Here is a 24454-nt window from a genome sequence, read left to right on the forward strand (position 1 = left end):
TGTCGCTCTGAGTGTTCTGCCCTCCTAATGCTTCCTAAAATCTCACGGGGTTTTCTTGGCTGCCATGACCCTGCTCTTTGCTGGTCCAGATTGGAATCCACTAAACCCTTCCCACAGCCTGGGTGAGCGGGGACATGCTCCCAAACCTCTGGGGCCGGTTCTTCCCTAGGGTGGTCAGGATGCATAAACCTCTGGGCTTCTCTCTCCTACACTGAAGGGGACTTCAGAAGACTTCCCACTCCTTGGAGAGGAGACGCCCCCCCCACCTCCAGCTGTGGGGCTACTGCTGTCCATCCAGTAGAGCGCCAGCCTTGGAGTCAAGAAGACTCGGGCCCAAACCCTGCCTGAGACCCTTATTTGCCTTGCTCAGCCCCAGTTTCCTCGTCTGTAAAATTAAGGAAGTTAGACTAAGTATCCACTAAGGTCCCTTCAGCTCCATATCTACAATCCTAAGCATCCCACCTCCCTGATGTGTCTGGGGAGCTGTTTCTCAGGACTATGGCTCATATGAATATGGTTTAACGGCTCTATTTGAAGGCTTGTTCTGCAGCTCTTAACAAGGCCAGCGAGTGGGCAGGCAGGATTATCTAGGCCAGGGGCCAGAGACAGGCCCCTCTCCGCCCCCTGGAAGAGTGGGCTCCCCACCATCGCCACGGCCCCTCACAGCCCCTGTTCAGCTGCCTCTCGAAGCTGCCTCTCATGGGCATCGAAGGCCGCCTTGGTTTCCATGAGCTCCCCCAGGGCCTTCTTCACCTCCTCCATCTCGTGCTCAGCCTGCTGGTAGCGCTGCACCAGCTCACGGTTCTCCTGACGCAGCTCCTCCATCAACACGCGGGCATCCGCGTTCTGCTGCTTACAGCGATTCCGGATCTGCTCCGCCTCGGACAGAAGCAACTCCACGGACTTCGCCACTGACTTGATTTGATCCCTGGACATGGGAGGTGGGTCTGGGGGGGAGAGGGAGGGTGTCATGTTAGAAAAGAGGGAATGTCCTACACTGGACAGCCACAAAACTCGGGGCAATGACAGTGGATGAATGATTCAAGTCCAAACAAACCTTGTATGTGCCTCAGTTTCCTCATCTGTCAAGGGCAGAGGTTGGATCTCATGGCCTCTAAGGTCCCTTCTGGCCTAAATCAACAATCCCATGACCCTTTCTGTTAAATGGCAAACCATAAAGACAGAGACCAGCAGGTACCTTCAGACACGATCACAGCATTAGATGCGTTTTATCTAATCATTTAGGCGGTGCAGTGGAGAGAGCACCGGACCTGAAGTCAGGAAGACTCATCTTTCTAAGTTTAAATCCAGCCTCAGACGCTTCCTAGCTGTGTGACCCTGGGAAAGTCCCTTAACCCTGTTTGCCTCAGTTTCCTCATCTGTAAAATGAGCTGGAAAAGGAAATGGCCAAGCACCCCAGCGTCTTTGCCAAGAAAACCCCAATGGGGTCACAAAGAGTCAGACACAACCGAAATGGTCCAATATCAACAAAAATGATTTTTAAAGGAGCACATGCTATTGTTCTTGAAAGGTTTCAAAGGTGTGTTCCTCTGTTTTCCTCTGAACAGCCAACAGCAGTGTGAGTTATCCTTATACCCATTTTGCAGATGAGCACACTGATGCTTTCCTTCCCCACAAATCACTCAAGGCCAGACACCTGTTAGGTGCCCAAGCCAGGATTTGAACCGTGAATCTAGGCTAGCACTCCTTCCAAAATGCCAGCTGCAGAATTGTCCAAAGCGAGATGTTTGACAACAACAACAAAAAAAAATCACAATGTAGATTGAGGTCTTCACCATCATCCTAATCAAGCATCATTCTCTTTTTCAGACCACGCCACAAAGAACTGTGACTCGATCAAAGAAAAGCAGGAAAAGCAGGTGCCTGAGCCAGGGCCTGTCCTCCCTGGGACAGAGGAAGGGGTGTGCCCAGGAACCCTGGTCCCTCATCCCCAGCCATAAGCAGCCACCTCTCCTCCTGCTGGGGCCATGACTACCCTGGGGAATGTCTTCCCCTCCCCCACCTTTATGTTTCCTGAATATGGGATGTCAGGATTTAGAGAGCGAGCATCTGGCCCAATGACCGTTTGGTCCAAACCCTGCATTCTGCAGAGGGGGCACTACCACCCAGAGACGGGGAGGGGCTTGCCCAGCCTCTCATGGTTAATAAGCAGCAGCAGCAGACTTCAATTGCTTGGCTCTGAGCCCTCCTTGCCTCTGCCCTTCATTCTCTCCTTCTTTCCTTCTGTTCCTTCCTTTCCTCCTTTCTGGGGCTTTCATTGAGTGGAGGCCTAGGTGAGGCCTTCCCTCTCTGGTCTTCCTTACCATAGTCCAGCTTCCCGTTCCCTGGGAACAATTCAGCCTCTTTGAGCTCCGAGTCTCCCGTCTCCTTTTCCATCCACAAGTCTTAGTCTAAGAAGCCTCGAACTTTCTACCACCCCCTTGGAAGCCTAGACCCCCACTCCAACTGCCCACCACACTCACTCCCTCAGCAGTTTCCCTGCTTCCTACTCTTGGCCTCCAATAGGACCAGCCTGGGCTGCATCTTGGCAACCATGGAATGTGGTCAGAACTCCAGCTCCCTGATTACCAGGGGGTGCGGGTGGAGGAAGAGATAGCAATCAATGAGGCGAGGGCCAGGAATGAGGGTGACAAGTTGGAAGCAGGGCCAGTAAGTCGTTGGGAATGCTTAGAATAAGCTGGAGCTGGGGAAGGAGGCTAGTTGGGAACAAAAAAAAGGAGTTCATTTTTAAAGTTATAAATATAAACTATTTTATTAAATATAATTATATAAATGGGGGAGGGAAAAGGAATAAGACCAGGAAAGTGGAAGCGATATTCCCTCTGTCCTCTGTCCTGGTCAGGCAACATCTGGAATGCTGTGCTCCATTTTAGGGACCGAAGCTTAAGAAAGACCACTGAGAAGCTGAAGAGGGTCGGGAGGAGGGTCCAGAGGATGGTGAGGCGCCTTGAGTCCATGTTCTGTGAGGAAAGGTTGAAGGAACTGGGCACATTTAACCTGGAAAAGAGCAGTCATGAAAGTGGTCTCCACATATCTGAAGGGTAGCCTCGTGGGACAAGGATTGGCCTTGTTCCCTTTGGCCCCAGAGGGGCCATCTGCAAAGGTAAAAACAGGAGCAGAGGAGGGAAGTTGTAAGGTGGGAGGGGAGAGGAGGGGAGAATAGGGAGAGCTACAAAGGGACAGATTTAAGCTTAATTGGAGGAAAGCCGTCCCCAAGAGGAATGGCCACCTTGGGAAGTGAGTGAAGACCATTTGCCAGGGATGTTAAGGCAGGTACGGGTTGTGATCTGAATATCCTGCAATTCTGAAACACCCCAATCCTCTTTCCGTGACATGTCAGGCCCACGATGCCTGACCCCTGCACGTGCATGCACACACATACACACACACACACACACACACACACACACACACTCTCTCTTTCTCTCTCTCTCTCTCTCTCTCTCTCTCTCTCTCTCTCTCTCTCTCTCTCTCTCTCTCTCTCTCTCCACTGTTTCCACCTGGCTAGAGAAATGCAGACATGAAGGATGCCCCAAAGGAAGTGAGCCCCACCAGGGAAATGTGCCCCAGCCTCTAGGCCCTTGGGTCCCCTAAACCCTGGACCCTAGACTTTCTGGGCAGCTAGGTGGCTCACTGGGCATTGAATGTTAGGCTTGAAGTCAGGAAAACCCAAGTTCAAATTTAGCCTCAGACACTAGCTGTGTGACCCTGGACAAGTCATTTAACCTGTTTGCCTCGGTTTCCTCGCCTACAAAATGAGGATAATCATAGCACCTACGTCACAGGGTTGCTGTGAGGATCAAAAACAGTGCTAGCTATCATTACTGATTAAAGGGCAGACCCCTCTCATGGCCCACACTGGGATCCCCTGGCTCACTCATGAGCCATACTCACTTGTAGAACCATCAGTAGCCAGTGGGAGGCGCTAAAGTCCCACGCTGCCAAGGTGAGCATCATGCCGACATGTGCCCTCAAGCAACTTTTTAAGACAACTTCAGTTTAGTGGCCCTAGCCGGGAGAGGAGGGGGAGAAGTCCTGGGCTCTCAACTCCCTCCAAACGTGGCTGCCTCACCTCAGTCACAGCTCTGTTTATTTGCACAGCAGCAGTGGAGTCCAGCGGGGAAATCCTGGCTCTGGAGTCCGAGGGCCTGGGCTTGAATTCTGGCTCTGCCACTTATTGTGTGACCTTGGGCAAGTACTTTCTGTTTCTGGACCTCAGAGTTGGACCAAGGAACTTTAAGCATTTGTTAAGCACTTACTTTGTGCCAGGTGAAGGCCCCTTCCAGTTCCAGTTCAGGGGCCCTACCACGGCCTGAAGTTGGGAAGGGGTCCCTTTGAGGCTCCACGTATCTCATTGCCCACACAAACTGTCCCTTTGAATTTGTTGTTCCCTTACTCTAGATGTGTCTCGAAACACTCTCTGTCGGCCCCCAGGTCCGTTGCCCCTCAGTTCTTACAGAGTTCACTCGTTGGCTCACAATCTTCCTTCCCTCTGCTTCCCCCTCACTCTGTACCTCTGGGGGCTTACCTAGCCTTAATCACTCAATGGGAGTTGCTTCAAACTGGGACTCATGAAAGACCTTAGCTTAAAAAAGCCAAGGTCCCCCACTGCATGGGGCCATTGCCAGTCTTCCTGATTTAGACCTCACCATTGAACCCAGATGGCTCCGGAAGAGAAAGTGAGGCTGGTGACTGCACAGCTCTGCTGCACTTAAATCTAATCACTTGCATGTCATGGCATCACGTCCCTGATGTCATGGTCCTCTTCCAGAATGAAGGGCAAACAACACCACTATCTCCGGGGAGGCAGGTGTGGCACCTTCTCCACCTCCCTGCCAGGCAGGAGACTCCCCCCTGCTACTCAAAGAATCCCTCACAGGGGAGGGGGGCCGGCCACCCTTCCTGAAGCAGCTTGGTAGTATCTTTCCAGGACGCCCCAGATGCCCGTCACCACCATCTCAGCAGCGAATCCCAAACAACCCTACCTCACCCTTTAGATGTCCCTCTTAGTTGCCCTGCTATCCGGGCATGGCATAGGGGCCTGGGATTGGAGTCTCAACTAGTAGAGCAGATTCTTGGAGCCGGGGGGGGGGGGAATCCAGATTAAAGATGGGGATCAGCACAGATTAAACTATCTAACACCAAAGAGATTCACGGCCTTGGCTTCCAAGCTCCCCATGCAGTTAGTGGTTTAGGGTGAGGAATCTTTTTTCTGTCCCACACCCCTCTGGCTGTGAGTCTGATGAAGGCTTTTCCGAATAATGTTTTTTTAAGTGTATAAAATAACATTCATAAGATTACAAAGGTAAGCAATTGTATTGAAATATAGCTAGGTCCCAGTAAGTACAAATAATGAATCCCTGTGAAGTGGTTGCTTGCATTTGAATTCACACTATTTGAAGTTATAATTATGTGAAACATGGTCACTGGTTCCAGCCCAATGTAAACAGGCATTGAATTTGAATAATGTAACCATTTCATAGGATTCATTATTCCCACCAACAGGAACCTAACTCTGAAGCTAGGTGGCGAAATGGATAGAGGACTGGGCCTAGAGTCACAAAGCCTCATGGTCCTGAATTCAAACCCAGCCTCAGACATTTACTAGCTGTGTAATGCTGGGCAGGTCACTTAACCCTGTTTGCCTCAGTTTCCTCATCTATAAAATGAACTGGAGAAGGAAATGGCAAACTACTCCAGTACCTTTGCCAAGAAAATCCCAAATGGGGTAACAAAGAGTCACATGACCAAAGTATTTTTTGAAAGTTCATGAACCCCAAATTAAAAACCTCTAGTTTAGGGGAAAGGGTAATGGGTTTGATTTGGGTAGGATTAAAACCAGACCCTAAATTCATGAGGAGGGTTGGATTACAGCAAGCCACCAATCAGTTCTCAAGACAAGATCCTGCTGACTTTGCTACTAAATTGATTTCTCTGGGCTATTGATAGACAGTGGCCTAAATCAGATCAAGGACAGAAAGGAAAATAAATGAATGAGATTTGAACCAAAGTTCTGCTGTTTAGAAACCTGTGTGACAGGGCAACTGTGGCAAAAAAACAAAACAAAACATTAGATTTGAAGTTTAAAAAAAAAGGTTTCAAATCCCCTCTGTTATTTAACAGCCAGTGTAACCCCCTGGGCAAATCACTTCTCCTTTGCAGAACCTGTTTCCCCATCTTTTAAAGGATGGAGCTGAATTAGAGGATCTCTAAGGACTGGGTCAGTTCTAAGCCCTGTGAGCCTATGATTCCAAGTCAACCACTCAAACCCCAAGCATTAATTAAGCACCCTGTTGTGTGCCAGGCACTATGGTAAGCACTGAAGATACAATGACAAAAATGGAACCGTCCCTACCCTCAAAGAACTTATATCAAAAGGGAAGAGAGTGCACACACACACACACACACACACACACACACACACACACACACACACACCATGAATCAGACTTGTGATTTCATTGGTACAGGGAACTCCCATTGAGTAAGTTCCCTCTACCATTTGTTCTTCAATTAAAATCTTAATTAAAGATCTTAATTAAAATCTTAGATTTGCTTAGAGCAGGGGTGGGAAATCTGTGGTCCTCTAGGTCCTTGGCTGGGGCCTTTTGACTGAGTCTAAGTTTTACAAAACAAATCCTGTTATTAAGGGACTTGTTCTGTGAAGTTTGGATTCAGTCAAAGGGCTGCACCTGAGAACCTAGAGAGCCACCCCTCAGCTTCCCCACCCCTAGCTTAGGATGCTGAGAAGTTTCTTGACTTACCAGGATCACACACCCAGTGTGTGTCAGAAGCAGAACCTTGAACTTAGGTCTTCCTGACTCAGGGCCAGCTCTCTTAATACATTATCCTGCCTCTCGTAAATGTAGTGATTGCTCTGAACTCCCTCTTCAAGAGCCAGGAAGGCTACAGGCTCTGGGTTCTAGGGGTATCCCTTAGGGACAGTGGGGTGGCTTTCTTTAATGCTACTGTCTCCAGCTCCTATTCTATTACCTACCAATGATTAACACCCAGTTCCCTTTAAATAATTAGCAATCTCCTAGCACCAGGGTAAGAGAGAAACTCCTCTGGTGCTTAAAGCCCCAGAGAACCTGGCCCAGCCAGTCTCCTTGCACTTTACTCCCCTCCCACAGCCAACAATCACTTGGATGTTTATCATGGCCAAGCAAGACCCTCCACCCCCATCTCAGTGCCTTTGAACTGGCTGTCTTGTCTGCCTGGAATGCCAGGCTGCCTTCAGGACTCAGCTCAAACCCGGCCTCTTACAGGAGACTTTTCCAGGCCCCTCCACTGCTGGTCCTTTCTGAGATGACATTGTGTGTGTGTGTGTGTGTGTGTGTGTGTGTGTACACATATGCGTAGAAGAAGAAAGAAAGAAAGAAAGAAAGAAAGAAAGAAAGAAAGAAAGAAAGAAAGAAAGAAAGAAAGAAAGAAAGAAAGATGGATAGATGGATGGATAGATAGATAGATAGATAGAAGGATGGATGGATGGATGGATGAATGGATGGATGGATGGATGGATGGATGGATGGATGGATGATCTATTGTCAACCAGTACGAAAATTCAGACCAATTAGGTGATCAGTAAATAAATGAAGACATGGATTTAGGGTTGAGGAATTGCATTTCAGGAAAATGTTCTGTCTTTTCAGACAGAGATGTCCAGGAAAGGAGGGGAGAAAGGGGATTCTTATAGGGCTTAGTCTTGGGAAATAGTCATGTGTATAGTGGATACACAGAACAGCAGAATTGCAGGAAGAGAGTGTTGCAGGAGTGTCTGTGATTATCTCTGTCCAGGAACAGGTGTAGTTAGAACCTAGTGATGTATGTGGAGGTCTTCTTGGGTGGGGGCAGTTAGAAACTTCTGGTCAGAGATTCCCAGAAGTTGACCTGAGCTTTTTTTTTTTTAACCTGTTTCCACGGCAGTAGGGGGTCCATTTAATCTGTAGGTGAGCAGTCCCTTTCGGATCATGCAGACAGGGGAAGGAGATTCAGATCCTCTGGGAATGAGGGCTAAAGCCATTTGATAAAGTAGGAATTGTTGGGAATATTCTTGTCCTCAGACAGAACCGCAGGTAGCACCAGGAAGGCTGAGGAGCCTGAGTGCGGACAAAGCAGGTCCTCTCCTACCACTAGCAGTGGGATTCCAAAGGGCTCCCTGGAGGGTTTCTGTCCATGCAGGCACAGCTGGAGGCTCCCTCGCCTGCCGCTGAACAAGGGTTCTGAATCCTTCTGGGTCCTGTTTTTAAGTTGGCAAAATAAGATGCACAGGATGACAAAGGAAACCAACTCTATGGAAATGCAGCTGCCGAAATATCTGAAAGCAAGTTCATGGGGCCCAAGCTAAGAACTCCAGGACTAGACGATGTCTCAAGTCCTACGACACCGGGGAGAAGCGAAAGCACGAGGCGACCCTGGGCTAGGGAGAGAAAGGGAGCGGCCACATGGCGGCGCTGTGGGCGAACGACACGGCCTTGTCATTCCACGAGCGTCTTCTCACACGCCTGCGCAGGAGGAGAGGGACACCAGGATGTCTCCGGGACCTGCGCATTTGTTGGGGGCGGAGCTGGAGCTCTGGCACCTGCGCAGTAGCCGTTAGAGGGGCTGGGAGGGTCTCGCTTTTTTTCTGTCTGTCTTTCCCGGGCCGCGGTCCTGAGCGATCGGGGGTCTCTGGCCCAGTCCCCCGGCCCTGTCTGCCGAGGAAAGGCCCAAGACTGACAGGGCCTGTTCTCTCCTGTTGAAATGAGGGGTGGGAGCGAGTGACCTTCGAGAGACGTGGGGACCCTTTCTTGAGGCCTAAGGGGCCCCCCGCAGAGGTCCGGGGACTTCCTCCAGAGGCCTAGGGGCCCCTTAGAGATCAGGGGATGCCCCTCCAGATACCCAGGAACCCCCTTTAGGGGCCTGAGGACCCTTCTAGACACCCAGGAACCCCCTCTTGAGGTCCCAAGACCTACCTCCAGAGGCCTAGGGGGTCCTCTAGAGATGTAGGGACCCTCTTGGGTAGTCTGGAGCCCCTCTAGATATTTAAGAACTCCTTTGGAGGTCTAGGGACCCTTCTAAATACCCAGGGACCACCTTGAGAAGTTTGGGGGTACCTCTAGATACCCAGAAATGCCCTCTAGGGAGGGGCCTGGGGCCCCAGGAGATACCTGGGTGCCCACCAGAGATTGAGTGACTCCCCCCCTCCAGAAAAGTATCCTTTGGGGGTAAAGTGACAAACTTTGGTAAGCCCCGGAGACCTTCTTGAGGAGGAGACAGCCAGTGACACAGAGCTGTCCCAAGCAGCCACAGCCCTCGCTGGGTGAGGGGCTGGAGAAGACAAGGAAGCCCCTGAGTCTCTTCCCACTCTGAGATTCTTGGCTCTGCCACTCACTTCCTGAATGACTCTGGACAAAACTCTCACCCTCTCTGAGCCTCTTTTTCCTCCTCTCCAAGATGAGGGGGTTGGAGAGGACAGAAGGTTCCTTCTCTAATGGCCTCTGATGGCCCCACCTCTCCGCCTTCCCCAGTAAGGCTGTGGACCTCTGGCCTCCAGGTCTACCAGGATCAGGCAAAGAGGCTGCAGTTCCAGAAGCCAGAGGGGAGGTCCGAATGGAACCTTTATGGGAGACACTGAGAAACATCAAGGGAGCTGGAACCCCGGACCATCAGGTACAAACTAAATTCCTCAGGTCGGGGTCAAGCTAGGGTCAGGGAGGGAAGGCCAGAAGGCAGAGTCAGGTTGTAAGCCAAGAGACATCTAAATACCAAGAAATCAGCGTCATGGAAATTGCTGGGACAAGGGCAGGTCTGCCTCTGATTCCTTTTGCAGTGGCTGCAGCCATAGCTGGCCCAGGCTAATTTGGGATAGCTACACTTGGTTTTTGGTTACTGATAGCTTTCTACCTCGCCTGACGGGCACTACCCCAGACTCGTGCCTAGGAATTCATGTCTGTCGATTTCTGACTTGGTCTCTACCTATTCTGACCCAGCCCTTAAATGGTTTCATTCATTTCCCTTCATTCATGGTCATAATTCAAACATACTTTAATTAAAATGCATTAGTAAATGCACAGTAAAAGCAGAAGCATTGATGGAATTTAACTTAGAAGTGGTCAGACAGGTAAGAGGAGAACAGGAGGAGTGGTGGTCATCAAATGGTTTTTAATAAACACTTTATAGGAGTGGAGGCCATCAGATTAATCTCCTAGGAGTGCACTCATAACCTGTGAGAAAACAGTTTTATGATGCCAGGTTGTGACAGATTGCAAGGCCTCAGACCCTGCCTGCTCTCTCCCCCTCCCACCTTTGCCCTAAAGGGTCTAATTGTTAAGGCCAGAGGGGTTTTCAGTGTCTCCCCATCATTCCCCAACAATAACAGTTTATCAGAGCCCGAGGGCACAGATAAGGGTGATGGAATGCAACTAATCCTGATTTGCTTCCAGGCCTATGACAGGTCCGTATGACTCAACAGTCCCCACTTCTGTGGCACTGGACATCTTCTTCCCTTCTGACGTCTCCCTTTGCTGCCTTCTCACTTAAGGTCCATCCCAGTTCTATGTGTCTGAGCCTATGGTGGGGCAGCGCAGGATTAGACAGGGTACCTTCGGCTGAGCTCCTGGCCAGTCTGGCGACCTCGTGATTGGTCAGTGCAGTGACCGAGGTAAGCAGCTTTGGGTGTTGTTTCCATTTACGTTAGTATCCACTTGTCGTCTAGTTCTTCTGCCCTTGTGGCTCTGTATTGGTACACACAAGTCTGCCCACAGTTGTCAGAATTCCTCATATTTGTTGTTACTTCACAGGGACAGACATAAGAGCTGGACCTCTGATTTCCCACAGATAAAGAATCTCTCTTTACCAATGCAGGTTGCCACCTTTTCTGAAATATAATTTTAGAGTTGGCCCACAATCACCCCAGTCTTCCTGGGCTGCGTTACTTACAATACAATACTGTTCTGTTATGTTTTTCGATCACAATTCAGCCAGTCCCCAGTAAATGGACATCAACTTTATTCCCAGGTCTGTGCTATCAGAGATGGCCACATGTATATAGGCCCTTTCTGTCTTTGGTCTAGATGCTCATTAGTGCTAACACTGGAAATGAACAGTTCCCATGACTTGTCTCACTTAAGCCTAGATTGTTTTCCAGAATATCTGGACCGATTCACAGTTCTAGCAGAAGTGTGTTAGTGTGTCCATCTTCCTCCAATTTCATACCACTGGCCATTTCTCTTTTATAATTTTTGTCAATTTGACTTCAGAATTGTTTTAATTTGCATTTCTCTAATGTTAGTGATTTGGAAAAGTTTTTCCTAAGATTTTTGATCACTTATATTTTTGTTTTTGTAAGAGGGGGTCTATCAGAAGGGTTTCCCTTAATCAGTTTGACAAGCATACATACCTCTCCTTTCAAACAGTGTAGAGATGTCCATCAGCATCTTGTTAAAGGGAAAATTGACAACTCCTGATTAGGAGGCTAAGGCTACCCTCCCTCCCTCCCTCTACCCCAGTTGTCTGAGAAGCTGCCTCCTTGAGGCCACTCTCAGCCCTTTTTCCTCTTTCCCTCTTCAGAGTGCAGTCAAGTAGATCTGAGTTCTGAGTGATGCAAAGCCTGTGACTTCTCAGACTCTTCCACCTCTTCCCAGAAACCATTCATATTGGCCGTGGGGCAGTAGCACATGAGTTTGCCCACAGCTTTCTGACCCTGGTCAGATGGGAAACCTGGGAATAATGGACTCTTCCAACCCAAGAGCTGGCAGCCGCTGAGAGAGTGAGTTCCTGCCACATTTGCCAGAAGTAATTACGTGTTTGCCCACTCGGCTCAAGGAAGGAGTTCACAGATGATATCCTTGAACCCTAAATTCTTGTGCCAGGAAAGGGGAGTTTAGGGGCAGGTAGGTGGCACAGTGGATAGAGCACCAGCCCTGGGGTCAGGAGGACCTGAGTTCAAATCCGGCCTCAGACATGACACTTACTAGCTGTGTGACCCTGGGCAAGTCACTTAACCCCAATTGCCTAGCCAAAAAAAAAAAGGGGGAGTTTATTTCCTAGGCAGTGTGATCTGAGAATCTAACCTTCTAGTCTGAAAAGGGCAGGTTGTCTTGTGAATAATCCCACATGTAAGATTATGATCTATGATGTCCGCTTCCCCAGTAAGGCTGTGGAGACACCCAAGCCCACCACTGGCTTCCAGGTGCCCCAGGATCAGCAAAAGAGGCTGCCGTTCCTTGAAGCCAGAGGGAGGCACAAGGAAGGAATTCAAAAGGAAGCTGTAAACACTGGTGACCATCCCCTTCTCCTGTTTTCCTCTTACCTGTCTAACAACTTGTGAATCGTATCCTATTAATGCTTCTGCCTTTACCATGCATCTAGTAATGTAACTTAATTAAAGTGTGTTTGAATTATGACCGTGAATGAAGAGGAATGAATGAAACCACCGAAGGGGGAGCAAAAGAAAGGGTCAGGCCAAATAGTTAAAGACTGTTACGGTTTCATGATGTGTTGTGGGGGTCGTCTCAAAAGAATTCAGCCTCAGACCGCCTCAAATCCAAGCAGAGACATTTATTGAGACTGACGCCTCTCATGAAGCGGGCTGAAAGCAAGATGGATTTTTATAGGGTAGAGATGCAATTACATAACAGAAATTATGAATATTAAAAAGCAGGAGGGATTTGTTAAGGGATTAGGTAATGAGGGGGAGTCCCATCCTCAGTGGAATTGCACACGCGATTACCCACAATGCATGTAGACAAACCCATGGGGGGCAGCATTTATGTATGATAATGACATAATAAACCTCTCTAGGTCGTAAGTTTACTATTGCAGGACAGGTGCTACCTTGGCTGGGGCAGCCTTCTGTGGTTTGGTGATTGAACATCCTAGTTGGGCTGCTTTCTGATTGGCTAGCTGTTGTGGTTCCGTCTAATTTGTTTTGAGCTAAATGGATGGTGTGATTGTGGTTGAGTGCGTGGGCACGCCTGTTTAAGCATGAGAATTGAATCTGGGGGCAGCTGGGAGCAGTGGCTAGGTAATGGAAGTGGCCATATTGAGTCTGGGGGCCTGTGGTGTGGTTAAATCAGGCCCGTGCCTGCTGTTCATTGGGGCTCATAAGGAAATTGGTATACTGGGGCTGGGGGCAACTTTATTAGGATTCTATCAGAGACCATATGAGTAGGACCTGGCTTCTAGAAAGACAGGGGAACTTCCTATTGTGACATGTCACTTAGAGAAAGAACAGGATTGCCCATGTAGTCCCTGAAGCCAGAGAACAGTGACCACATGGGATAAGGTAGCAGAAGACTGGTGCTTACTCCCTACTCATACCACGACTAATTTGGCCAGCACATATCTGGGGAAAGAGGAGCCTGTTCAGCAGCCACAAGTACGTTTCTGTCCTGGAGGGTGTGCAGATCACAGAATGCTGCTATAATTCTTGAGAGGGATTTTCCCTTGGAGAACGAGAGACTGTCCAGAATGCCAAGGGCTTGCCCCACAGACAACCCTAAGTTCAGGAAAATTTATGGGCTATTTGAGGGCTTTGGGTGTTTTCAGCATCAATTGTATGGTCCCTTTTTATATTTTCTGTGGGGTAAAATAAAGGCTGCCCTCTACCCACAGGGATGTATTGCTCTGGGTGCCTGCACGGGAGCCAGGCACCCTGTTACTAACATCTGTGGTAACCTAGACATGAACTCTGTTGGGGGATTTGCCAGAGATAAGTTAGGGGAGAGAGGTGGAGGGAGGAATGAGCCAAAAAATAAGAATAGAAAATGATCCCTTCTGGGCGATCTTGAAGATTAGTTGCCCAGCTCCCACGCCTAGAATGCCCTCGCCACTGCCTTCTAGCTGGCATCCCTAGCTCAGGGTGGCTCAGCCCGCCTTCTCCACGTGGCCTTTTAGGGCCCCGCGGCTGCTGATGTCTGCCTACAACATGGCTTGGCATTTTTGTGCATTTTGAACACAGTGGAATGTTCGCATGTCATCTTCCCCAGTGGAATGTGAGCTCCTTGAGGGCAGGTCTTTCATGTTTACTTGTGTTCCCCGCCCCCCAGGCTCCCCGTGGCTTAATAGTGCCTGGCACATAGTAGGATGTGGCTGCTGCCACCTTGGTTCAGTGGATGGAACACTAGTTCTGGAGTCAAAGGACCCGGGTTCAGATCCTGCCTCTGACGTTTACCACCTGAGTGATACCTCCCTTCTTCCTGAGTGCCCTCTCAAGAGAGATCCTCCAGACTCCCACCGTAGGGAAAACACTACACCCTCCAGTCCTGCTGGGCTAGATTGCTCTGTTCCCAATCCGGGAAGGACTCCATCTCCCAGGGTATTTAGCAAGGCATCTTGTCCAAGCCTTGCCAGAAGAACTATTACATTCAGCTAGAGGTGACCCTGCTTTGGGTTCTAAAGAGTTGGCTTCTTAGTGCTTGGGGCAAAGCATACACTCCAGCACTCCTGGAGGAAAAAACTGGGAAGACTTTATTTTCACACACACACTCACACACACACACACACACACACACACACACGTCTTTATTTTCACATATAGATATAGATAGATAGATAGATAGATGTGGATATATGTCTCTGACTACAAGCCACATGGCTAAATCAAAGCTGCAGCCCAGCCATGCTACCATAATGGAGGTGGCCGTGATGATTTTGGCGTCTGTCTCTCAAAGTCATCATGTAAGCACCATGAAGCCAACAAGAAAGCACAGCACCAAGTATCCCAGTGATTCTCTCACCACAGACCTGCGAAGAGAAAGGAAGGCTGGTCAGCGTTGAAGCCTGCTAGTCTTCACTCCAATCAAGTACTCTGCTCGGGCTAGCTCCCTTGGGAAAAGAAAGGAGCCAACAAAATGAAGAGGGAGCCCAGGGACTTGGAGCAGCCACACCACAGAGAGGGGAGGAGACGGAAGAAATCAAACTGGGATAAACCCAGATGGGGACCAACCATGTCTGCAGCCTAGGGGTACTTAAAGCCGATAGGAGAATGGGAAGAGGAGGTGGAAAGAAGACGGTCAAGAGGGGCTTTTCTAGGGCAGTCTAGGTCAGAGAAGCATCCTTGCGAGCCCAAGGATTTCTCATGGTTCTTATGCAATTGTTGAATGAAGTGGAGAATTTAAAGACCTCATGATGAATAGTATGGAGGGTCTGATGAAAAGAAACGGGTTTTGCAAGTTCTTTAGGGACCCATAAGGAAGCTCTAACCCACCAGCATTATGTTCAAGATAATAAATCTGGCCACCCTTCCACCATCACCCATGTGTGAATTCTGATGCGTTAACGTGGTAGATTGGACTGAAGCCAAGACAGATTATTCTCAGATGTTATTCTGAGCTGGAATAATGGCTGTGGAACAACCTTCCTCAAAGAAAGGGGGACTTGGCCCTGGGGGATCACTGAACATTAGGCTTCACCTGTTTCAGTTCAAAAACTTCCCAGAACTTTAAAAGCAAAGACTTTCTTTCCCAAGGAAAGAACACTGACATCCCCAGATGGGAAAACTGAGTTTAAAGTGAGAAGGCCCATGCCCAGGGCTGAGCTGAGGAAATGGATCTCAGATATTGTGCACATGCTCTGTTTGGTTCTGACCATAAGCACCCCAGGAAGTCTACACCAGCTCCACAAGCGTGCCTTGTTATTTGCTAAAATTCATCACTTAACCACCATGTATTAGTTAGCTAGTCTCTGTGATGTACCTGACCGCTCTGCCAGTGCCTGGCCTCCGGATGTTCCCCATATCTCAGGTTAATCACAAAGTCCTGACAATTCTGGAGAACGGCACAATAGGGCACAGTCTTCCCCACCATCTTCAAGGCCCGCTCGACCATCACTTCAGGTGGTAATGGCTTGTATATCTTATCATATGTGTTATTTATCTTGTACTTTCCTCGGACATCAGTGTCAACTGATTTCTTCTCCACTATGGCATGAGTAGCCATCGCTGACCCACTAGTTTTTTCACCTGTCAACATGAAAAAGAAGATGCCATTTATGGTGAGCTCTTTCTCAAACAGTCCCATCCCGGGTCCCTTTAGCCCCATGTTTCTGAGAGTGTCCCAAAAGAGTTACTTGTAGGGAAGTCTGGCTGCTTGCCTGGTACTCAAACTCAAAAAGATTGAGATGTACCCAAGAAACTTCGGCACCCTGGTCTGAATCTGTCTTCCAGGATTTTATTTAAACTTTTCCCCTGATAAACAGCTAAATAGGAAAATGTGTAGCTAGCTATACTTGGGTCTGGGGCAGCTCAAACCAAGCCCCATGACAAGCATGATCAAAATGGCCCTTCAGTCATCTTTTTCAGCTGGAGTTCAGAGAGGATCAAGGTGTTTCTTCCAGCAGGGATGTGACCCTGAGTGAATGGATACCCTCCCTCTGCACACAAATTATAGGGCCAAGGCTACCCTAGAAAGTGCTACTTACTACTTCCTTCCTCAGAGGATGTGTATGTATGAACTCTCCATGGCATTGGGAAAGGGTGTCTGCTCAACCTGGGTTGCTGACGTTGCCATAAGCACCACTCTCAACACATCTGAGCATCCAAATAAGATCTCAGCCCTTTGAGACTCCCCATCTAGACCTAGGACTCAGCCACACTCAGTGCAATGAGGGAATGTCAGGTGCCCAAGATCATGAAGACACCAAGGGAGTGGAAGGGAAAGGTGGGTGGAAACTTAGCTTCACCAATGTCCATTGTCCCTGCTGCAGCCAAGTGATAAAGCTAGACTGTCATCTCTGATGGGATCATTTGAGCTCCCTCTCTCTGTCTCTCTCTCTGTCTATGTGTGTCTCTGCCTCTCTCTCTCTCTCAACTGACATTGGGGGCAGACTCATAGTGGAAGGCATCAATCAATCAACAATAATTTTTTGAGGGCTTTGCAGCCAGGCTCCAGCTTAGTGTAGGTTCTAGCGAGTGAAACAACATGTTACCTATATAGTGATATACAAAATAAAAGCAAGGTATTTCGGGGTGGGAGGGGAGGTACTACCAGTTGAGAGGACCAGGAAAGACCTTATATGGAAGGCGGATGTTTGTGTTGAGCTTTGAGAGAAGCTAGGAAGGTGTGGAGGTGATAAGGGAAAGCATTCCAGATATAATAAAGCCCTACCTCTGTAATCAAGTGACCTTGCAAAAAGGCTTCCCCTTACCAGTCTACTCCCAGCCCCTTATCTGTGTACAGTGGAACCGTGTGCAAGAGGTAATGCTGGGAGACTTCTTACCTGTAGGCACTAGGTGGACCATACAATTACCCCCAACATAAATAGCCCAATGGGAAAATACAGAACTGTCGTACTCAATTATGTTGCCAGGTTTGGGTGCAGGCTGCGAAACCAAAAACAGTATCATGTTAAACGATTTAGAAAAGGGGTGGCACATGCTTGAAAAACTGGAGGGATCCAGAGGCCTGGAGAACAGGCCACACAGCAATCAATGAAGGAACTGAAGACATTTAGAAGATATGAGGAGCATGGCGGCAGTTTTCAGATCTATGGAGGGCGATCAGGACTAAGAAGAATATTTTTTCAGGCTGAACCAAATGGGCCAAAAGCTTCAAAGAGCCGGAATTATGCTGGATGTTAGGAAAAATTTCCTCACGATGAGTGCTATCTACAAGGGGATTAGGTTGCCTTAGGAAGTAATCAGCAGAGGTCTTTGAGCAGAGACCAGATAACCATTTCCTGGTGCTGATGCAGAGAGGAATTCCCACTCAAGCATGCTTTGGGTTAGATGCCTTCTGGATTTAGAATCAGAGGACACGTGTTCCAGCCAGCCCCAGGTCTGCCACTTACCAGCTAGGTTCCAAGTGTCTTAACCTCTGTGAGCCTTGATTTCCTCATCTGTAAAGATAGGAGTTGGAATAGACAACCTTTCCACTCCTTGAGACTCTGTGATTCTAACTGAGAGCCGTAACTCCCATCAGGCATTGTGCACACAGCCAGCATGTACATATACACATGTATGTATCTGTGTATTAGCTGATATAGATATAGATAGATGTATATTTGTTGTTGCATCATTTCAGTAGTGTTTGACTTTTCATGACCCCATTTGGAGTTTTCTTGACAAAGATCCTGGAGTGGTTTGCCATTTCCTTCTCCAGCTCATTTTATGGATGAGGAAACTGAGGTAAAGCAGGTGAAGTGACTTGCCCAGGGTCACACAGTTTGTAAGCATCTGAGGTCGGATTTGAACTCGGGAAGATAGATCTTCCTGACTTCAGGCCCAGCATCGTATCCACTGTGTCGCCCAGCTGCCTATATGTGTGTGTATATGTGTATACACATACATATGTGTACATATATAATAGCTAGCATGTATACAGCACCTACTTTGTGCGAAGGACTATATATTAAGCCCTTTACAAATATTATATCATTTGAATTATTCTCTCCATTTTACAGATGAGGAAACTGAAGCAAACAGAGGTTAAGTGATTTTCCCAGAGTCATGCTGGTAAGTGTCTGAAGCCAGACCCAATGGTCCTACCAACTGTGCCTCCAGCTGTCTATACACACCCACGCGCACACACACACACACACACACGTATCTGTATGAGTATGTAGCAGATGCCTGTTTTTATGTATGCAAAAGGAAGGACCTGCACCTGAGTCTGGTGACTTAGAAGCCAGATTTCTATCTACTATATCATGTTGGTATAACTCACTTGAGTTAATATATGTTTGTTGAGTGACTCCCAAGGGAACATTTTCAGCAGCTGATGAGCATGGCTTCCTAGCACAAAAGCCATCCCTCGATAGCCAAAATAATAATAAAACCCAATCGAATGCTACCTTAGGCTGTTCAGTAAGAGAAGCACAATTTTGTAACGAGATTTCCCCCCTGATTCCTAGGTCAGAGGCCCCCTTGCGCCCACCTCACAAATGCAGAACCCTTAACACAGAACAAAAGAGCATGCCTGGCTGCCCAGTTTGCATGTGTGTACATGTGTGTACATGTGTGTACCCCCCATCCAGTGAAGCAGTGGCTCTCCATTAGTCCAGGATCAAACATAAAATCTTCTGCTTGGTTTTGAAAGCCCATCCTAACCTTTCCCCTTCCTACTTTTCCAGTCTTCGTGAACCTTATTCCTGTCAGTAAAAGCCACAACCCAGTGACAGTTTGGCCTTTTTGCTGTTCCCCACACATGACTCTCTCTCTCCGTCCAGTATCTTCCCTGGCTGTCTCCCACACCTCGAATGCTTTCCATCCTCCTTTCTGCCTAAACATTGGGAAAATAAGAACCCACTGACTTCACCTGCCGCTACAGATGCCTCTCTCAACATGTCCGTAACAACAATGAACAGATATTGGACCTTTCAACGACTTCACAGAGCGCAGAATGGCTGCTCCTGACCACTTCCCATGTATACTTTTCTAGAGTCCCAATTGTCCTAACTCTGACCTTCATAAAACTTACATGTTCTTCATTAAACATAGGTTCCCTTCCACATACATTGCAAATATGAGCCTCCAGAAATTGACACTATTTTTCAAATACTATATTCATGTCTTCATAGTATTGCTATTGTGAGGGATGGCTCACAGTGAAGTTCCCTCTTTAGTACCCCCCTGCTACACTCCTATCTCTCTCCCACATTCTTCCTGAGTGTGAGAGACGGCCTTCAGTGCAGTTCCCACAGGCCTAAATTTCCTCCAGAAAGCCTTGAATTAAATTTCCATTTTCCCCGATAAACTTCTATTTCTCCAGCACCACGTCAGCATGGTGGGGGGTGGGGGGGAGCTCGGTGCCTGGTCACTCCTACTTCCTAGTACACATATGCATCTAGTCCAAACGTGGGCATGTTTACTTCTATTGGGTATTAGCTGCTGCGTTTAGAATGTACGCCCTGAGTACCCAGTCAAAGGAAAACAGGGTAAGAGAGTGGGAAGGGGCATCCCGTCAGGGGATAAAAAGCCAAGGGTGTGGCTCCCAACTTGTCCTCTCCTGGCGGGCAATGGCGACTAGGGGCGGTACCCTTTCTCATGAGAAAGCAATAAACTCCTTTCTGTTTTCTACCTTGAGAAGCCTCTGAGTTTTATTTGGAATAGGAAGAGCAGCTTCACACACTATATAAAACCAGTATTTACCATCCACCAAAGAACCACTGATCAAGAGCAAATGTCCAAAAACAATTTGATCGACTCCAACAATGCAAACAGAAACAAGAATAACACATCAATCACAATGACTGACAGGTTATGGCCATCATGAGTCAGTTGGTGCTCTCTTGGTCGTGGATCAGAACTGATATTTTTATCAAAAATACTTAAATAATGCTTAAAATAATGGTTGAGTAATAATGCAGAAAATTCCACTTGAAGCCAAACAAAACAAAAAAGGCAATCCCCCCTCAAGAAAAATTAGCATGGAATTTAAACTAGAAAGGAAAAAAAATTGTCTTGGCTGAGTTTCCCCTACCCTCTTATAACGCTTAGACCAGGGGCAATATGATGGCCTCAGATGTCCTCGTGGGTCCCTCTTCTGCCACTGTAGGGAATTTATATTAAATGAAAAGCTAAGAATATCATGACAATAACCCCAAAGCCCCAGTTAGGAAAAATCCTAACATTTAGGCCAAGGTTTGGGTAAAAAAAAGTAGCGGAGTAAACATCAGGAGGGTAATGAGCATTTATTAATTAATCAACCAGTTAAAATGTATCCAGCACCTACCATATGCGAGGTACTGTGCTACATGCTAAAGATACAAAAAGAGGTAAAAGACCATCCCTGCCCTCAAGGAGACAACACGGAAACAAATAGATGCGTGGCAAGCCACATGCAGGATAAATAGGAAATAATTAACAGAAGTAAGATCACCATTGCCGGCACTTGCTAAGCAATGTGGTAACAGAGCAGCACCAGGAGGGGAAAATGGGGAAAGAGCAGACCTTTACTTGGACCGAAGGCTTCGAGGATGTGATTACAAGTGCTGGCTGTAGCCTGGCTCTTCTGCTTAAAAGTACCTGGTCAGCCAATGGCTGTCTCTCCTCTCAGTCACATTTCAGCCCAACTTTCTCTTTCCATTTTCACCAGTTTGCTGGGGTTTTTTCCTGGTTAAGTGCTTGAAATCCCCCTTCTTAGCTGCCAAGCCATTAAAAATCTCTCTTCTGGAACTGGGTAGATAGAGGTCACCCACAGAAGTTCCTCAGCTAGTCTTGTTAAGTCGCTCCAGTTCATCAAGGATTTTTTGCACTTGTATCTAAAGTACGTGTATATATAAATATTATATAAATATATGATGCATATAAATATAAACATATGTATATGAATACATGTGTGTGGTATATACACATGTACTTTAGGATATATACATAAATGCATACACACACATACAGACTTGTTCTCACTTGGTTAAAATTCTAGGGTTCACATTTTAGCTCTCCCTTTAGACGAGATGGGGTAATTTGGTTGCTAAACGGTTCAAAGAAAACATAGAAAGGAGTGCTAAAGCTCAGAAATTAGGTGGAAAGCCAAAGACACGTTACCCTCCACCCCAGGCCCCCATCCAACATCACCCTGACACAGAGCCTGAGGATGAGGCAGACTAAGCAGTTTTTCTAGTCCTCATTCTCCTTGACCTCTCTGCAGCCGTGGACAGTACTGATCACTGTCTCCTCGTTGGTACTCTTTTCTCTAGGTTTTCCAGACACCTCCCTCTCTTTCCTGGTTCTCTTCCTACCTCTCTGACCACTCCTCTCTTTGTTGTATCCTCCTCCAGAACACATCCTCTAACTGCAGCAGTCCTCGGGTTCTGTCCTGATCTCATTAGGTAGATCCCATGGATTTAATTACCATCTCTATTGTTACAGGATAGCTAGATTCTCAAATCTTGCCCCAGTCTCTCTGCTGACTTCCAATCTCACATCTCCAACTGCCTTTCAGACATCTAAAATTGGATGTCCAGTAGACATCTTAAACTCAACCTGTCCAAAAGTGAACTCATGATCTTTCCCCCTAAATACACCACTACCACCACTGCCTCCTTCCCCATTGCCGTCAAGGGCAGCACTATCCTCCCAACCCCTCAGGGCTCACAACCTAGAGGTCATCCTGGATTCCTCACCATCTCTCACCTCACCATCTCTTGAATATGTCTCCTTCTTTCTTCCCACCCTGCCTCCACCCTGGTGTAGACTCTCGTCACCTCACACCTGGACTACTGCAATAGCCTGCTGGTGGATCTGCCTGCCTCAAGCCTCTCCTCATCCCAATCCATCCTCCGTTCAGCAACTAAAGTGATTTTCCTAAAAAGATCATATTGCCTCCTATTCAGTCAACTCCAGTGGCTCCTGTCAACCTGAAAGTTGGTTAAAGAGACAACAAGCTGGATGATAAGTAAATCCATATTGTTTTATTCCCTTAAAGTAGCAGCATGTAACATGTTACATGGAGGCAGAGGTTTAACTCTGACTGCATCAAGCAATTTTAGCCGGGCATTGAAACCCTGACTCAGGATGTCTGTGTTAATCGACAGGCAAATGTCAGATCCAGTCTATTTGTGTTTCCTTTACCACCATAGAATATCAAGATAAGAAAAGTCCCTTTATTCAAGGTAGTGTCTGGGTTAAAGGTGCCTTAGTGGTCATAAACAGAAGAATGCCCTTGATCAGCTTTATCTGTGGACACAGGAAGGGGCATTTTCAGTTCACTCAGAAAGAAAAGATTAATTCAGGCTTTTGGCCTTTACTGGGGCTCAATTGATCTTAAATGATTATCACTTCCAATTGCCTCCGGGAGCAAAGACGAATTGTGGTTTGCCCTTCAAAGCCCTTCACAACCTAGCGCCCTTCTACCTTTTCAGTTTTTTTGTACCTTACTTCCTGACACGTACTTCGGGTCAGTGGCACTGGCCTCCTGGCCACTCTGCACACAAGAGACTCCATCCGTTAGCCGGCCCTTTCTCTGGCTGTCCACCATGCCTAGAGCGCTCTCTTTCCTCAGCTCTGACTGTTGACCTCCTTCACTTCCTTTAAGAACCAACTAAACTCCAACCTTCCACAACACTTCCCCAATGCCTCTTAATCTGAATGCTTTCCCTCTTTTAATGATTTACTATTTATCCTGTGTATAGCTTGCTCTGTGTGTGTGTATATTTGTTGTCATATTGTTTCCCCCCTATTAAATTGCAAACTCCTTGAAGGCAGGGATTATTTTTTGCCTCTTTTTGTATCTCCAGTGCTTAGCACAGTTCCTGGCACATGGTAGGTGCTTAATAAATGTCAATTGATTGATTCATTGAAATACCTGCTTCCTGACTGTGAGCCGACCATCGCCTTGACCTTGACCTTGACCATGAGGACATAGCTTTGTTTGCCCACCACCCCATGACCCCCCACTATCTGGACCATGACAGTGACATGAATAGTTGTAGAGAAACTCCCCTCTCCCACATACCCTAGCAACCATCAAAAGTACCCAGGTGAAACTATAATAAAACAAAGGTAAGCATCTCCATGCAGTCTGGAACTACAAAGTAAAAAAATAACCAGAAGTGGCTAGAAGTGGGCTTATCTCAAAGAAGTCAACCCAAATCCCAGTAAATGGATATAAAGCTTACAAGCTCTGAAGAAGAGCTGCAGGAATAAACAGAATAATAAATAGAAATAATAAATGGAAAACAACTTCCACTATAATGAAGATATATTATGAGTTAAGGGAAACCCAAGAGGTAAACCAAGACAAAGAAAGTAACTCCAAGCAAATACTAATTATAGAGAGGAAAATTGGCTTGTCCGCAGTGACTCTAAGAATGCCGAGAAGATACGAAGCAAGAGATGAAAAAGAAAATGAGATTTGAAATAAAAACTATGGAAAGAAAAAATGGAAGAAGAATAAATAGTTGAGAAGATGGAAAATCTTGCCCAAGTAATAGACTCCATTAAAAAAATACAATCAGAATTTAATGAGTCCATCAAATCACAGAAATATTAGAACATCAGAAGATTGGGGGGTGGGGGGGAAGATAGAAAAAAGTGTAAGGTACTTATTCTCAAAAAGGTCCAGGAGAGTTAATTTAAGAATTATAGAACTACCTGAAAACCATAAACAAAACAAAAACCTGGATGTCATAGTTCAGGAAATTGTCAGGAAAACTGCCCGGATCTATTAGAACAAGATTATAAAGTAAAAATAAAGAATTAACCAATCACCCCCTAAAAGAAACTCCAAACTGAAAACATCCAGAAATGTCATAACCAAAAACCAGAGCCTCCAAATGAATGGTTCTCTAAGGGGAAAAGGTATCTTTAATAGAATAGAGAATTTCTAAGCATTCCTAATTGGGATAAAACAATGACTATGACAAAGCTGAGAATGCTAGGAGAGACAGGGAACAAGACAAACCTAGATAGATAAATACACGTCAGCAAGGAGAAGGAGCTATGGGGTTCTGCTTTAATGGGGGAAAGAGACAAGTATTGATTCAAAATCCCACTGCTTCTAAGCATCACAGA

The 24454-nt window shown here is 47.1% G+C and overlaps 1 protein-coding gene and 2 long non-coding RNA genes across 3 annotated transcripts; 2 read left to right on the forward strand and 1 right to left on the reverse strand.

Annotated features, from left to right (window-relative positions):
* Positions 1-8230: 8230 nt before the first annotated feature.
* Positions 8231-12407, forward strand: LOC110195293 (uncharacterized). Its single transcript, XR_002320856.2, has 3 exons — positions 8231-9672; positions 10446-10663; positions 12154-12407. It is a non-coding gene; the product is annotated as an uncharacterized LOC110195293 (long non-coding RNA).
* A 139-nt stretch (positions 12408-12546) lies between these two features.
* Positions 12547-22919, reverse strand: LOC144455474 (phospholipase A and acyltransferase 5-like). The gene is made up of 5 exons (XM_078148889.1): positions 22820-22919; positions 20891-20991; positions 17221-17323; positions 15699-15964; positions 12547-14748 (listed from the first exon to the last, which is right to left on the reverse strand). The coding sequence occupies exons 1-5, from the start codon at positions 22917-22919 to the stop codon at positions 14605-14607; spliced, it is 714 nt and encodes a 237-aa protein (XP_078005015.1). The 3' UTR covers positions 12547-14604.
* LOC144455133 (uncharacterized) lies at positions 17648-20017 on the forward strand. Its single transcript, XR_013483803.1, has 2 exons — positions 17648-18454; positions 19072-20017. It is a non-coding gene; the product is annotated as an uncharacterized LOC144455133 (long non-coding RNA).
* Positions 22920-24454: the final 1535 nt, after the last annotated feature.

Source organism: Phascolarctos cinereus, unplaced genomic scaffold (assembly GCF_003287225.1).
Source record: "Phascolarctos cinereus isolate Bilbo 61053 unplaced genomic scaffold, phaCin_HiC Scaffold_9;HRSCAF=440, whole genome shotgun sequence".
NCBI lineage: Eukaryota > Metazoa > Chordata > Mammalia > Diprotodontia > Phascolarctidae > Phascolarctos > Phascolarctos cinereus.

Excerpts from the sequence above, each read along its gene's own strand:
- LOC144455474 (XM_078148889.1), bottom strand. The coding sequence starts at position 22,919 with ATGGTGGACAGCCAGAGAAAGGGCCGGCTAACGGATGGAGTCTCTTGT. Across the intron at positions 17,324-20,890 it reads AGCCTTCGGTCCAAGTAAAG|CCTGCACCCAAACCTGGCAA; the intron begins GTCTGCTCTTTC and ends TTGGTTTCGCAG. Across the intron at positions 14,749-15,698 it reads GGCACTGGCAGAGCGGTCAG|GTCTGTGGTGAGAGAATCAC; the intron begins GTACATCACAGA and ends TTCTCTTCGCAG.